Genomic DNA, 16,550 nt, shown 5'->3' on the forward strand with positions numbered 1-16,550 from the left:
TGCATTCAAAGCATTTGTTTGTATTGAATTACATGTTGTTTGGAATTAAACAGATGTCAACAAAACTAACATTGAAGTTCTTCAAACATATGACATGAGTTTGCTCCTCTCTGGCAGCAGTACTGTGTGGGAAAGAAATGTGTTTATTTTTCTGCATCCATATATCAAAACCTTGTTGAAAATCCTCTTTGCATGAAACATCATAATTTTCATTTTTGTAACGTTGATATTGGGATGAGGGACAGCTCTGCAGGGAAATAAACAATCTATGACCATCGTTAAGGACACCCCCACCCCCATCGCCCTGATCATACCTTGTTCTCACTGTTACCATCAGGAAGGAGATACAGAAGCCGGAAGACACACAATGATTCAGGAACAACTTCTCCCCCTCTGTCATCCGGTTTCTGAATGGACATTGATCCCATGAACACTACCTCCCTACTTTTTTTTATTTCTATTTTTGTACCTCTTAGTTAATTTAACTTTTTATATATATATATATATATATATATATACACACACACACACTTACTGTATTCCAGTTTTTCTTTCTATTATTATGGATTACATTGTACTGCTGCTGCAAAGTTAACAAATCTCACAATGTATGCTGGTAATATTTAGGTAAGTTAAAATAAAACTTTATTCATCCTGAAGGAAATTATGGTTGTAAGGTTGCTCAGTCAGAAACATATACTTCAAAATACATAATGTAAGCACTGAGGTACAAAAATGTATACAAAATGTGCGGTATAAAGTAATAGTGCGAAACACAGATGTGCAATGAAACCGTATACTTGTATGCTTAAGGAGGAGGAGTTGTACAGCCACGGGGAGAAGGATCTCCTGTGGCGTTCAGTGGGGCACCTCAGTAGAATCAGGCTGATAATAGAGGTGTTCCTCTGTTTGTCCAGTGTGTCATGGAGGGGGTGAGAGGGATCGTTCTTAATGCTCCGTAGCTTCTGAAGCATCCTCCCCTCAGACACAAAAGCCAGAGAATCCAGTTCCACCCCAGAACAGAACCAGCCTTCCTGACGGGCTTATCCATCTTGGCATCAGCTGCTCTCACCCTGTTGCCCCAGCAGACTGCGGCGTAGAATAGAATGCTAGCAGCCAGCCAGTTGTAAGACATCTGCAGCTTAGTACCGCAGATGTTGAAGGACCAGAGCCTCCTCAGGAAGTACAGTTAGCTCTGTTACTTCTTGAACAGAGCCCCTGTATTTTCAGTCCAGTCCAGTTTGTTGTCCCAGGTGTTTGTGCTGCTGGACAGCTTCCACATCCATTCCCTTGATGGATTAAACCTGATCCTCAGTTTAAACTGACCAGACTGCCAGCATGGAAATTGCTAAATATTACAATACACAAACACCAGTGTATTACCATATGTAATACACTCACACTGTAATGTTTTATATGTTTAAGGGTTTTCAAACCAGATGAGAATACATAAAGTTAGTTGTTAAATTATCTCTTCAGCTCGTTATCTCTTCCACCAATCAACTTCTCAGCTCTTTGCTTCACCTCCTTCTCCCCTCCCAGTTTCACCTACCACCTTGTATTACTTTCTCCCCTCCTCCCACCCTCTTAATCTGACTTCTCTTACTTTCCAGTCCTGCTAAAAGGTCTTGGCTCAAAACATCGACAGTTTACTCCTTTTCAAAGATGCTGCCTGACCTGCTGAGTTCCTCCAGCATTTTGTGTGTATTGCTCTGGATTTCCAGCATCTGCAGATTTTCTCATGTTTTTAATTATTAAATTGTTTTTTCCCCCTCTTATACCAGAATATTTTACTTGAGGACAAAACTACATTGCTAAGTGCTTATTCTTCTTTGCTTTTGGAAACAAAAAGGAAAATTTTCTGAATGTTCTGTCAAACCGGAAAGATTGTAGACCAAAAGAATGTATGTCATAGACTGTGAACATGTTCCGCAGAAAGCATGAACTTTGCTTTGTCTATTGTGCGCATTTGTTCTGTTCAAATCTGCTTATGCCTAATTGCTAAATAGTTTTCAGTTGTTTCAAGAACCCATGGAAGATTAAAATCAATTTGTTATGGCTATTTGTTGAAGATTTCCAATTCTATTAGCCATGGGTCCAAAAATGGAGTTCTTTGTTTTCTAATAACCATTTTGCCTTAGCCAATTGTTAGAATAAAACCCTGCATTTAAAAAAAATGAAAAAAAGTTTTGTCTTTTCCTGCATTTTCAAGTTTAGAGAGCAAGTGGTTGAAGCAGAGCCACCAGGATTCCCCAGAGAATTGCTCGTTAACAAGCCTAACATTCACTGGGGGCAATGTATTAAAAAGCATCCGAAAAGAGTGTAGATGAAAAGCCTAATTAAGTGTTGGAGAAAGATCAGACATTGAAAATTTGCTGACTTAGTGGAAAGAGGCTTTCAGTTGAACAGACATGTGAGAGAAAAGCTATCAGAGTTTATCACAGGAGTTGCTCTGGGATGAGACTGCAATTTGGAGTTCCAGCTGCAATCACAATTGCCTAAGTTTGCAGATAGTGTTAAGGCTAAAGCTTTTTGTCGGCTATGGCACCGTGTTCACAGCACTTGAGAACTCAAATTCATTCAGGGCAAGTTAAGAATAAATTTATTTCAATAAGTATGAGCAGGACAAGTGCCTCACCTGCCCCCACACCTCCTCCCTCACTACTAATCAAGGCCCCAAACAGTCTTTCCATGTGAGACGATACTTCACCTGCTGAGGTCATCTACTATAGCCAGTGCTCCTAGATCTGGCCTCGTATATATCAGTGAGACCCGACATAGTTTGGGAGACCATCTCACCGAGCACCCACACTCCGTCCGTCACAGTAAGCGGATTGCCCAGTTGCCGCCCATTTCAATTCTGCTTCCCATTTCCCATTCTAACATGTCAGTCTATGGCTGCCTCTGCTGCCAGGATGAGGCCACACTCAGGTTATATTTCATCTGGATCGTCCTCAACTTGATGGCATGAACATCAGTGTCTCGAACTTCCAGTAATGGCCCGCCCACTCCTTCACTAGTCCCCATTCCTGTTTCCTCCATCTCCCTACCTCCTTACCTGCCCAGCGCCTCCACCTGGCGCTCACCCCCCCTTTTCCTTTCTTCCATGGCCTTCTGTCCTGTCCTATTGGATTCTGCCTTCCCCAGGCCTTAATCTCTTTCACCAATCAACATCCCAGCTCTTTACTTCACCCCTCCCCCTCTCCCAGTTTCACCTATCACCTATTAACTTCTACTTCTTCCACCACCAACCCCCCCCCCACCTTCTTACTCTGATTTCTCCCCTTCCTTTCTAGTTCTGAAGAAGGATCTTGGCCTGCAACATTGACTGCCCTTATTTTGATAAATCTTCACTTTAACAGATATATCTGTTCTGCTTGGCAGTTTGTTTTCCTTTCAGAGGAGGGAAAAGCACCATCATCATCATTAAGTGCCATGTTGTATAATGTGGTCAATCATGGTCCTTAATATGTCTATTGAGCAAGGGATCGTTGCCTGTGGGGAAGAACCACCCTTTCCCCCCCCACACCCTCTCACGCTGTTGATCTATTAATGACCATGACTGTTCTTGCAAATGTTTCTACAGAAATGGTTTGTCATTGCCCTCTTCTAGGCAATGTCTTTACAAGATAAGTGATCCCAATCATTATCACTGTTCTTCAGAGATTGTCTGCCTGGCGTCAGGGGCTCATAACCAGGACTTGTGATCTGCACCGCCTGCTCATATGACTGCCCACCACCTGCTCGCAAGGCTTCATCTGACCCTGGTTATGTGGGGGTGGGGCATTAAGCAGGAGCTACACCTTGTCCAAGGTGGCCTGCAGGCAAGTGGTGGGAAGGAGCACCTTTGGTAAAAGAAGAAGTTAATGTCATCATCCTGGGATAGTCAGATTCCAAACAAGTAAAAGGTGAAGCACATAGAGTATTTGTTAAGTTCAGAAGGTGGGAAATGGCATGTTGCACAGCATTAAGCTAGAAAAATGGAATACAATTCAGAAAATATCAACAATAAATGATGTAATTTAGAGGCTACAGGCCATTGACCAAAAGAAGGATTGGTTGTGGAAATTGTAGTGAGTGGTAGAATAAAGTCGACCTGTGAAAGGTCAGCAAAAAGGAAAGCGAATGTGCTTGTCTGATAAATAGAGGGGAACAATGCACAACATGTATCCAACCATAGTGTCCAAATTTTATTACTTACTGCCTGTTATGCCGCTGGCATTTAGGGCAACAATGAAGGCCCTCCATCTCTGATGGTATTCCGGCTTCCTACGTCATGTCAGTAGCTTCCTCTCAGCTTTCACGTCACGCGTCCCAGGTGGAGACTCGGGAATACGGTCGCATTCAGATGTAGAAGGATTTGTTGCTATTTCTGTAACAATTCTGTTTTACCAAAGAGGGTTGTTAGCCTTCAACCTGATGGCATAGTCTGGCCTCTGCCCTTTGACCAGTTTGACATGGGTGACCCTACTAAGAGGTAGGCGTAAAGCCCTGACTCCAGCCACCATAGCTCTCCAGCTCACTGAGGACCATAAGCCTCCAAACCATGACAAGGGTCTGATCCTCTTGGAAGAACTTTCATTGAAGTGTTATATTAAAGAGACAGTTTCAGTGTCTCTCTGGTTTGATGTTTCATATTCCTTCTGCTTTGCTCGTTTCCTGCCATTCACGTGATTTGTTCTTTTTTTGCGCGTTGCATGTTTGATGTTTTCTTTGAGTAGGTTCCTTGGTGTTTCTAGTAGCTGTCTGTCAAGTCTTGGTTGTACGCTGCATACAACATCGGTAATAAATGTACTTTGAATCTTGAAATTTAAAAAAAAATCTTTCAGGATACTGTTTGTGAGTGAGTAATTGAAACAATAACTATCCTTAAACTCCGAAATTAAGAATCTGAGATTGCTTAGCTTGCTAAAGAAAATTCTCTTGGTTAATGCTATGCATTAGTCTTAATGAAATAGATTGTAAAGTTTAAGGGAAAGGTGCACATTTGGAGACTTTCTGCTGAGAGTACTGAATGTGAGGAATGAACTACCCAATGCAGGTGCACACAGTCGGGGGAAAATATGCAGGAGAATTGATTAGATATTTGATAGAGTAGGGAATTGAGGATTATTAGTTATGAGACTTATCTTTCCATATATTACTTTTAATTAGCCTTTTCTTTGCATGTGAAGCCATAATATACACGAAACATTTGAAAGAACTTATGTGGTCCATTTTTGAACTGATTCCTCAAAATTAGGGTGGTTTACATAACTTGTCACAATTTTCACTGTTTCACGATTTGGGAAGCTGATGGTGTGAACTTGCTCTTTTCACAATTACAAAGGTTGAATTTTTTTCTTAATTTATAGAACTTGCACTGTTTTATCTGTTAAGCTGTAACATGGACACAAGAAGACACTGATAACTGGAGAAAAGCAATATATTTATCTCACTGTTTTAGTTGGAGGATGGCCCATGAATACCCGGCGTTTTTATGGATGGTGTGCCCAAGATGAAGCTAAAGTGCTGACAGGTTTCCTCTGCTGAAAGTTCACTGCACCTTCTTCCCAAGTGTCAGCACCATTAGCTGAGCTGGGGTGTTTAGCTACTTGGTGAAGTTTATATAGCCTTCAGCAGCAGCTTAGTTCTCTGAAACCAGTAAAGTGACCTCTGGAGTTACAGTATGCAGCCTATAGTGCTTCAGGGCCTGTTCATTGCAGTTAGTTGTTTCCCAAGCAAATCAGTCACAACTCACGCTTGACAATGTAGAGGATAACTTGCTGCTGCCACAGGAAGATGTCTGCATGTGACAGTCTTTTTTTATCTGCTGCTCATGGAGTAAGGTCCTTGTGTTCAAATTGTCTCTCTCCCCCTCCTCCCCCACCTCTCCCCTCTTCCCCCCTTCCCCCACTTCCCCTTCCCCCACTTCCCCTTCCCCCACTTCCCCTTCCCCTTCCCCTTCTCTCTCCCCCTCCTCTCCCCCCTTCCCCCTTCCCCCTTCCCCCACTTCCCCTCCCCCTTCCCCTTCTCTCTCCCCCTCTCTCTCCCCCTCTCTCTCCCCCTCTCTCTCCCCCTCTCTCCCCCTCTCTCCCCCTCTCTCTCCCCCTCTCTCTCCCCCTCTCTCTCCCCCCTCTCTCTCCCCCTCTCTCTCCCCCCTCTCTCTCCCCCTCTCTCTCCCCCTCTCTCTCCCCCCTCTCTCTCCCCCTCTCTCTCCCCCTCTCTCTCCCCCCTCTCTCCCCCCTCTCTCCCCCCTCTCTCCCCCCCCTCTCTCCCCCCCCTCTCTCTCCCCCCTCTCTCTCCCCCCTCTCTCTCCCCCCTCTCTCTCCCCCTCTCTCTCTCCCCTCTCTCCCCCCTCCCTCTCCTCCCTCCCTCTCCCCCCTCTCTCTCCCCCCTCTCTCTCCCCCCCTCTCTCCCCCCCTCTCTCCCCCCCCTCCCTCTCCCCCCCCCCCAAGGCCGCTGGAGTCCTGGGTAAGGTTTAATAGATGTGTTCTGTGGATTGGACTCCAGTTCATGTGATGATGTGTTTTTGGTTTCTGGTTGCTTTTTTCCGTTCTCTTTGCTACTCTGTGCAGTTTTGATCAGAGCCGACTGGCAGTGCAGCCTGAAGTTAATGAACAGCTCTGAACTGAACATGCTCGGACTCATTCGACAATTTGTTGTTTGCTGTTTTATATTGCGTGTTTAGCGCTTGTTTTCTTTTTGCCATTTGCATATGTTTTTTTTTATTGTTACCATGGTTTTCTTTCTTTGTTTCGTGGCTATCTGTGCGAAGATGAATCTCAGGGTTGTATACTGCATACGTAGATAATAAATGTACTTTGCGTCTTTCAATACTTGATTTCTGCTTACAGGAACACAGAGCAACTGTATTGTCAACAATTTCCATCTTACTCTGCTTCTCATTGCCACCAATAAAGATGCATGTAGTTAAATAATTTCACTGAGCAACACACTTTCGCAATGTTCTCTCTAGAACAAGTCTGCCTCAGACCTTCCCACAGTTTGATGCTGACTGAGGCTTTAGGAAAAATAGTAGCTGAAGTTGTCACGTGGGCACAAGTAACCCAGCCTGGCACAAAAGATTTTTTAAAAAGTTCAAAGTACATTTATTATCAAGGTATGTATAAATTATACAACCTTGAGATTCGTCTGCTCACAGGCAGCCACAAAACACGAAACCCAAAAGAACCCAATTTTTAAAAGAATGTGCAGAAATAAAGCAGGTGGGCATTGAATGAGAAATTATCCACTGATTGGAGTCAGCCTGTCGGCACAACATTGTGGGCCGAAGGGCCTGTACTGTGCTGTACTATATGATGTGATCAGCAGTCAGTCATCATAGCCGTGGAACAGCTTCAATAGAATTACTCGGCGAAGCATTCTTGACCCGACTGCGCACAGCCATCTAACATTCCTGTTCTGCTAAAAATGAAGCTGCCCTTGCCAGCCCATGATAGAAATTATTTGCATGCAGATATTAGGCAATTACTTCAACAATGAGAGAGAGCTTTGTTCTCTGGCTTTACTCTTAAACAGGGCCATCCTCAGTGAATTCCTCACCGTGGACCACAATTGACCAACAGTGACCACGTCAGCATTATGACTGAAAGAGCAACACGACAGTGGGATTTTTTTCGGGTTCGCTTGCCTACTTACTGTTTGCATTCTCAACATTCAGTTGATACGGTGAAATATGTGTATAGCTGTTAATAATACTTGACAACTTAATGTTATTGTAATGCAAGTGACTACAAGGCTGACAAATAACATTTGTTAAGCAGCAACATAAGTTATTTAAAGATTAAAGACTTAAATTACCCCCGTTTTTTTCCCTTAACCACCCAGCAAAAACTATAGCAGTTATGTTGCAGAACCTCCATAGCATCCCAGTTTCACTCATTATGTGCTGTGTCGTATGTCGTGACCATGATTGTTCTTGGCAAATTTTTCTACAGAAGTGCTTTGCCATTGCCTCCTTTGAGGCAGTGTGACTTGTCTTCTTCTGGACTTGTGAAGTAGTCATTTGACCATCCACCACCTGCTCCCATGGCTTCACATGACCCTGATCGGGGGGCTAAGCAGGTGCTCAAGAGTGACCTGCAGGCTAGCAGAGGGAAGGAGCGTCTTGCAGCTCCTTTGGTAGAGACGCATCTCCACCCCACCACCTGGAACTTCCAGACACTTACTGTCCATTGTGCTGCTGGCGTTTAGGGCAGGAATGAAGGTCCTCCATCTCTAGTGATGGTCAGGGCTTCCTTCATCGTGTCTGTAGCTTCCTCTTGGTTTTCACTCCTGCCAGTCATACATGAGTGGAGACTCGGGAAGACCAACACACACAGATATAGCCACTCTTAATCTGTCCTCTACCCTTTTACCAGTTTGGCATGGGTGTCCCTACCAAGAGCCGAAGCATAAAGCTCTTGCTCCTGCTAATGTAGCTTTCCAGGTCATTGAGGCATGCAGGGCTCCAAACCACAACAAGGGTGTGACCCTGTTGGAGGTTCCAGGTAGCCCTTCTAAATAGTGCAACATCATGGCTTGATAATAGTTAGCTTCCCCTCCAGCATCCTGTACTTCCTACTAAATACCATTGTTGAAGCTCAGTTTTCACCAAAATTCGACTAGAAATCCCAATGAGATCTCACAAGCTGGGCTGGGCAATGGATGCAGACTTGTTCATATTATCTACACACTCAGATGTAGTAAGAATGTATTTCAGCCAGTGGATAGAAACTGACTGTTGAAAATCAGAAGTTTGCAGCTGAATGTTTACAAAAGATTATGGATCAGTTGCAAAAAATAATCAGCCGCCACTTTTCTGTATCGTGACTGCGATATCTTTTAACCGAGTGTCCTTGTCCAGCTGTCCTAACTATTTACTCTGAAAAAATAAATGAGTGAACTTTTGAAATCAAACACGAGACTGAAGTTCAAAAGTGTATTGTCTGGAATGTTGGACTCACTACATTTAGTCTTTACGGCTATGGTTAAATATAGCTTTTTGAAGTTAAGGATTTGTCCAGCACACCATTTCTCAGCTTTATATTACTATGGCCATACAGTTCAAATACTTTTCACAAATATATCCAATAGGAGTGAACATGTCAGTTCCATAGTTTGGGGGTATTTTAGACCATAAGAAAGAGGAGAAGAATTAGGGCATTTGGCCCATCAAGTCTGCTCCGCCATTTCATCATAGCATCCATTTTCCCTCTCAGCCCAATCTCCTGGCTTCTTCTGTATCTTTTCATGCCCTGACTAATCAAGAATTCTCAAACTGTGCCCTAAATATACCCAATGACTTGGCTTCCACAGCAACGAATTCCACAGATTCAGCACTCTCTGGCTAAAGAAATTCCTCCTCATCTGCTCATTTTGAGTAAGTCTTCAATGTAGCTTGCATAATGTTACATTTCATTGTCTAATTTTGATTGGTTCCAAATATCAGTAAACTGCCTCTTCATGTACACTTAAAGTCGATATATTTAGGAATAAACCAACCTCCTGTGGGAGTGGATGATCCCATCATCTACCTGTTGCAGAAAGCTCACTCCCACCTGGATGATGCTGGTGGCATTGTGAGAATCACTTTTTTGATTTCTCTTGTGCCTTCAATACAATCCAGCCACCATTTCTGAGCAAGAAGTGAAACTGCAAAGGATGGGTGTAGAGAAATCCACTGTCTCCTAGATTACTGACTACCTGACAGACAGATTCCAGTCTGTACGGTGCGGTAGTTCTCTGTCTGAGATGGTGGTGAGTGGCACTGGAGCACCACCAGAGACTGTCCTGTCTTCACTTCTGTTCACACTGTACGCCTCCGACTTGCAGTACAAATCTGAGTCTTGTCACTTGCAGAAGTTCTCTGATGACTCTGCAGTGGTTGGGTGTATCAGAGATGAGCAGGAGTCAGAGTACAGAGGACTGGTGGACAGGTTTGTGGAGTGGTGTGGGAGGAATCACCTGCTCCTGAACGTGGCCAAAACCAGGGAGATGGTGATTGACTTTAGGAGGAAGAGGTCTGTGACCGGGTCCCGTATACATTCTGGGAAAAGAAGCTGAGGTGGTGGAGGAGTCCAAATACTTGGGTTTTAAGAGAGTACCCATGAAATTATTTGTGCAGCATTAACAGAAAGGTGATGGAAATGAAACATTATTCAGTAACTTCTCATGCAGGAGTATACCTCTTCACTTGTATTGCCAAGGGCCTTAGGCATTCCTGCGAAGATTAAAGTCTTGGAAATTGCGCCTTGTGGAACAATGAAAAGGAATCCTTACATGCAGTACCCCTCCCCAACCCCACCACCTACTCATTCCATATTTAATCCTTGGCGCTCCATAGAACAAGCGCTTAATTACTTCTCAGACTGCTGAATAAAGCGAAGATTAGGATTAGCTTTATTTGTCACATGTACATCAAAGCATGCGGTTGATTGCATCAGATCAAGTCAGTGCGGAACGTGCTGGGCATCCGGAAAGTATCGCCACGCTTCCAGTGCCAAAACAGAATGCCCACAACTCTCTAATCCTGACCGTACATCTTTGGAAGGTGAGAGAAAACCCACACGGACACTGGGGGAGAAAGTACAAACTCCTTACAGACCGTGGTGGGAATCAAGGTGCAATCAGTGGTCACTGGTGCCATAAAGCGATTGCACTAACCATTACACTACTGTGGCAGCCCGGACAGTTGGACTGGTGACAGATGACAGCACCTCACAGCCACCTGCCTGGGGTGCTGTTTCACTGAAAAGATCATCCAGAAATTAAGACTTCTCTGCAATTGGAGCTCAGCAGGTCAGACAGCACCTATGGAAAAGAGTAACCAGCAGACATTTCAGGCCAAGACCTTTCTCCAGTTCTGAGAAGGAAGGGGGAAGAGGCCTCCCACCCCCCACCCCACCCCAATTTTTATTCTAGCTGCTACAGAATCCCTTGTGTTTATTCATTTCCAGAGATGCTGCCTGACCTGCAGAGTTCCTCCAGCACTCTGTGTGTTGCTGTGGATTTCCAGCATCTGCAGTCCTTCTCATGTGTGTTCTCGGAAATTGGTTGCCCTCTTACCTCATAATAGCACGACCTTATCCAACCTGATCGTGATGTAAACGTGGTGGTGGTGGTGCTCTTCTGTCCTCCTTCAGGCTAAGTCCACTCACCAGAACAGATCCTTCCAAGTCTGATAAAACAGTTTGGACCTGAAATATTGCCCACTTGTTCCGGTAAACGGCAGGACTTCATGCATGTATAATCAGCCATGGAAGAGATGAATTTATCATTAGCTGATACTGTATGATGGAGTACACTCCAACCCAGGATTGCCCAGCACTAGAAACCTATCCAGCTGAAACTGCCAGCGTTTAAGAGAAGAGGTCTATTTTATTTTTGTATTTATCAGTTATTTTTTTCCCAAGTTAGCTTTAATATCTATTTTAATATTTTATTTTTCATAGTTTCAGAAATAAATATAAGACCTGACATTTCAGACAGCGGGCAAGACGGGAGGAAAGGTTTTATCGGGGTTGGGCCTCAGTTGCTGCGATGAGCCGTGCTGCTCGACACTTTGACGTATGACTCTCGGATCCGTTGAACAGTAAGGCTGACATTCTACATTTGGATCAGGAGGGTTTGCATGGTATGAGCAGGCCAGTGTTTTCAAAATCAAATTTGTTTCCATCAATGAATCCTAGATCATCTGTTAATCATTTCCAACTATTACTGCTTGTATTTCCGGTGTTTTTAGAATGTGGTTTTTATGTAGATGTGGGCATTTTAAACTGCAGAAGCAATTCAGCTCACCATCCATGGTCCCAACCCCGTTTCGGTTAACTGGGCTGGATGTAGATGGCTGTTTAAGCTGATTAACCACACCCTGAAGGAGCCAGTGAGGCACCAGGCAGCCTCAGCAGTAACTGTCCGTGGGTGCGGTTCCACGGAGGCCTATCTCTGGATTTCCCTTTGCATCTTTGAAAGGAGATGTTAGTGGAGCTTTGGCATCCTGAAAATATTGAGGTATTTTAAATATATTTGTTCTATTTATTGAGATACAATGCGGAATAGGCTGTTCCAGCCCTTCGAGCCACAATCGCCCGGGTGAATCACAGGACATTTTACAATGATCCATTAACCTAGCAGCTGCTACGCCTTTGGACTGCAGAGCAGCTGGAGGAAACCCCGCAGGGAGAACGTGCAAACTCCTTACAGGCAGCAGCGGGAATTGAAACTCGGGTTGCCTGTGCTGTGAAGTGTTGCGCTAACCGCTACGACTGTTCTGCCCTAACAACAACTGGAAAAAGATATATCTGTTGAACAAGGAAATTAAAATGTTAAACCAAAATAATATACAAAGTAAATTACCCTCCCAGTTTACAGTTTGGACCAATGTTCTGATTGACATAGAATCAAGGTGACAAATCTCTGTACAATACTGGGGAAGCCGGGCATTCGCAGCTGTGCTGCTGGATTCCACATTAATTCCAGTGACAGAATGGAGTAACATGTGCCAGCACCTGCCCATCACTAGAGTCAAAGAAACAGCCCCTTTGGCCCATCTAGTCTGTACCGAGCCATTTAAACTGCCCACTCCCATTAAACTGCACCGGGCCCATAGCTCTTCCATCTGTGTACCTATCCAAACTTCTCTGAAATTGAGCTTACATGCACCATTTGTGCTGGCAGCTCATTCTACACTCTCATCACCCTCTGAGTGAAGAAGCTTCCCCTCTTGTTCCCCTTAAACTTTTCACCTTCCACCCTTAACCCATGACCTCCAGTTGTAGTCCCACCCTACCTGTCGAAAAAGCCTGCTTGCATTTACCCTATCTATACCCCTCATAATTTTGTATACTTCTATCAAATCTCTTCTCAATCTTCTACATTCCAAGGAATAAAGTCCTAACCTATTCAATCTTCCCATATTATGAAGGTTCTCCAGACCCAGCAACATCCTTGGAAATTTTCTCTGTACTCGTTCAAACTTATTTACATCTTTCCTATAGGCAGGTGACTAAAACTGTACCCAATACACCAAATTAGTCCTCACCAATGTCTTATACAACTTCAACATAACATCCCATCTCCTGTACTCAAAACTTTGGTTTACTAGTGACATCCCATGTTTTGAATGGATCCAGGTAATTTAGGAAATAACTTGTGTTACAGCATCTGAACTCTGGTAGCTCTCCTCAAATAGAAATAGGCCTTACGACCCACTGAGTCCAGATCAACTAATCTTTGTGCATATACACCAACCCTATAGTACTGTTCAAAAGTCTTGGGTGTGTATATATATCTCAAGTGTGCCTAAGACTTTTGCACAGTACTGTATTTGTCAGTGTGGAGTAGAGTGAGTTTGTAAGTCTGGTGGGAGCAAAGGATGTTGGGAATGTTGAGAGTGGAGCACCACTGGAGGGGTGTGGGTCAGGTGGCAGAGAAGGTGTGCCAGGGCAGGGGGTGATACAGGTACAGCCACACCCAGCCCTGAGACACCAGTCAAGGTAACTTGATTCCAAACAATTGGTTTGTTGACCATTACAGAAAGTCTCTCTGGTGCTTCCTGCTCCCTCCCCTCTCCCATCCCCTTTTCTCAACCATGATTCCCCTCTCCCTGCCCCCTTCCCACTCTCAGTACTACAGTACTGTGCTAAACTCTCAGGCTCCCTATCTATATATACCTGCCTAAGACTTTTGCACAGTACTGTCCATAAATCTTATTTCTCTTCTTTCTCCTGTTATCTTTCACCCCAGATTTGACCATTCATCCGTGCATTAGACACTCCTTGGAACTGACAGCAATAACCAACATGATAAGACCATAAGATATAGGAGCTGAAATAGGCCATTTAGTCCATCGAGTCCATGGTTTAGCCCAACAATGCCCTTTTCTTCTGTCAAAAATGATTCAGCTGCTATTGAAGCCAGCCATCTGCAGTTCATGTTGTGTTTTTGGGCCAATTGGGCGATCTAGCACTTTGCTGTCTCTGAGGGGGTTCAGTCAACCTGGAGGCAGGACATGGGTACCTGATCGATTCCATATCCTGCCGATTAAAGCATCGAGGAAAATTGAAATCGACAAGGTAAGCGAGCAGTTGTTCAGCGCCATCTGCCTACAAGTGACCAATCCCTGTCTTGCTCTCTGCTCCCTGAGGAAGGTGCCTGTGTTTGATTGGTCTGCCTCTTGCTCATTGCTGCCACAGGATGGTGTCAGAGTCTTTGGTCCATGGGCAAGCTAATTGAAGTGGTTTAGAGACTGGACTCTGTAGTTCACGTTATGATATGTTTCTGCTTTCCAGTTACTCCTTTTCTCATCGCAATTTTGTGCAATTTTGAACTGGACATACTGGCTGGGCAGCCTGCAGTCAGATTGAAATGTACTTAGATGAAACTGAACATTCCTGAACTGTTTTGTTGACTTTGTTGTTTCTTGTTTTATATTCAGTTTTTTTTGTTTTTTATTTACTCTTTGTGTTTTTTTTTTTGCTTGTTGGGGGTTTAATGTTTTTCTTTGAACAGTCTCTTTGGGTTTGTTTGTTTCATGGCTGCCTGTAGGAAGCGTAATCTCAGTGTTGTATACTGCATATGTACTTTGAACTTTGAACCTTAAAGATTGGGTAGCAATTCATTGGTAATAACTAACAGTGCACGTGTATTGATCAGCAGTTGTTCCCACCTCTGTAAGTAAGTGTTTTTGGAAGCAAGAACTCTCAGGTATTTAATGTTAATGAAGAGATCTGGCATTCTCCCTTCCCCTCAGCAACTCCAATATGTTGAACGACTTGCTCACTGCCTGTAATGCTGCTGGCGTTTAGGGCAGCAATGAAGGTTCTCCATCTCTGGCGGTGTACAGGGCTTCCTTCATGTGAATAGCTCGTTTTTCACCACTGTCAGTCATGCAAGCCCTGGGTGGAGATTCAGGAATACTGTTGCACTCAGATGTAGACAGATTCTTCATTGCTGTTCCCATAACAGTTTTGTTTTATCAGTCAGGGTTGTTGGCCCTGAGCTGAACCCCTGAACCCGGAGGATCAGTGGACCCCTCTTCGTCTGTCCTCTACCCTTTGACCAAGAGCCAAAGCATAAGGCTCAGACTCTGGGTCATCGAGGCATGCAAGCCTCCAAACCACAACAAGGGAGTGGTCCCCTTAGAGGATGTTGAGCCACACATAGTGTTAATTTGCTGCATGGCGCATTACTCACAGAAAATCACATCTTGCCTTTTCTTTTTCCACTGCAGAGAATGGCTAAGAAAGAGATGGTAAGGCCACTGCTGGGGAAGGACAATGACATTCATCATTACAACTTGCAGACAGTTACGGTTGGAATTTTGGGCAGTGGCGATTTTGCTCGTTCATTGGCATCTCGTCTCATCTGTTCTGGTTATGGTGTGATCGTTGGAAGCCGATATCCTAAACGCAGTGGAGGTTTGTTTCCCAGTACCGTTGAAGTGACTAGTCAACGTCAAGCCATAGACAGGGTGAACATCATCTTTGTGGCGGTGCACCATGAACATTACAGTACACTGAGTGAACTAAGAGATTGTCTGACGGGCAAGATTGTGGTCGATGTCAGCAACAACGTAGAAGTAAATGTGAGTGAAGAATCAAATGCAGAACGACTCGCTTCTTTGTTCCCAGAATCTATGGTTGTGAAAGGGTTTAATGTCATCTCAGCCTGGGCCTTACAATCTGGTGCTAGAGATGGAAGTAAACAGGTATGTATGAGTAACATAAACTGATGCAATATAATTGTCTAACTTTTATTAATGTGACACAATTTTTGATTGATAAGGGATCACAAAGCCCTCCCCACCATTCAGCATATCGACACGGTGCGCTGTCTCAGGAAAGGAGCATCCATCATCAGGACCCCCCGCCAACCAGGCCCTGTTCTCGCTGCTGCCATCAGAAAGAAGGTACAGGAGACTCAGGCCTCACACCACCAGGTACAAGAACAGTTGTTATCCCTCAACTATCAGGCTCTTGAACCAGAGGGGATTAGCTTCACTCAATTTCACTTGCCTCATCACTGAAATGTTCCCACAATCTATGGATTCATTTTCGAGGATTTGTCATCTCATGTTCTCAATATTTTTTGCTTTTCTTTTCTCTTTTGTACTTGCACAGTTTGATGTATTTTGCACACTCAGTGTCGACCTAGTTGGTCATTCATTGATGCTATTATGGTTCTTGGATTTACTGAGTATGCCCGCAAGAAAACAAATCTCAGAGTTGCATGTGGTGATGTATCTGTACTTTGATAGTAACTTTACTTTGACCTTTGAACTACTGCTGTACTCTGGGTATAAAGTACCTTTTAACAATTTGAACCTTTCAGTAACTTAGAGTATTTATGCCTTTTGGTACTACAATAATGTAAAAAAAATTCTTTAGTGGTAAATTTCAAACAGTATATTGCAGTCAGCTCTCTGTTTTTCAATGAGCTGAATTATGAATTTTTTAAAAAGTTCGAAGTATATCTATTATCAAAGTACATATGTCACCATCGAGATGAGATTCATTTTCTTGTGGGCACCCTCAATAAATATATAATAGAATAATAACCATTGTGGA

The 16,550-nt window shown here is 43.8% G+C and overlaps 1 protein-coding gene across 6 annotated transcripts in view; it reads left to right on the forward strand.

Annotated features, from left to right (window-relative positions):
• LOC132392456 (metalloreductase STEAP3-like) overlaps positions 1–16,550 on the forward strand; it is a 51,796-nt gene that overhangs the window by 16,504 nt on the left and 18,742 nt on the right. For 2 of the 6 annotated variants that reach the window (XM_059966316.1, XM_059966319.1), the window contains exon 2: positions 15,215–15,691. In XM_059966316.1, coding sequence (XP_059822299.1) covers positions 15,218–15,691 — 474 coding nt within the window. In that variant the 5' untranslated portion in view covers positions 15,215–15,217. Of the gene's footprint in view, positions 1–11,435; positions 11,618–11,640; positions 11,995–15,214; positions 15,692–16,550 lie in introns of those variants that run through there. The other 4 variants (XM_059966315.1, XM_059966318.1, XM_059966320.1 and 1 more) reach the window with 4 other exon arrangements.

Source organism: Hypanus sabinus, chromosome 4 (assembly GCF_030144855.1).
Source record: "Hypanus sabinus isolate sHypSab1 chromosome 4, sHypSab1.hap1, whole genome shotgun sequence".
Classification (NCBI taxonomy): Eukaryota; Metazoa; Chordata; class Chondrichthyes; order Myliobatiformes; family Dasyatidae; genus Hypanus; species Hypanus sabinus.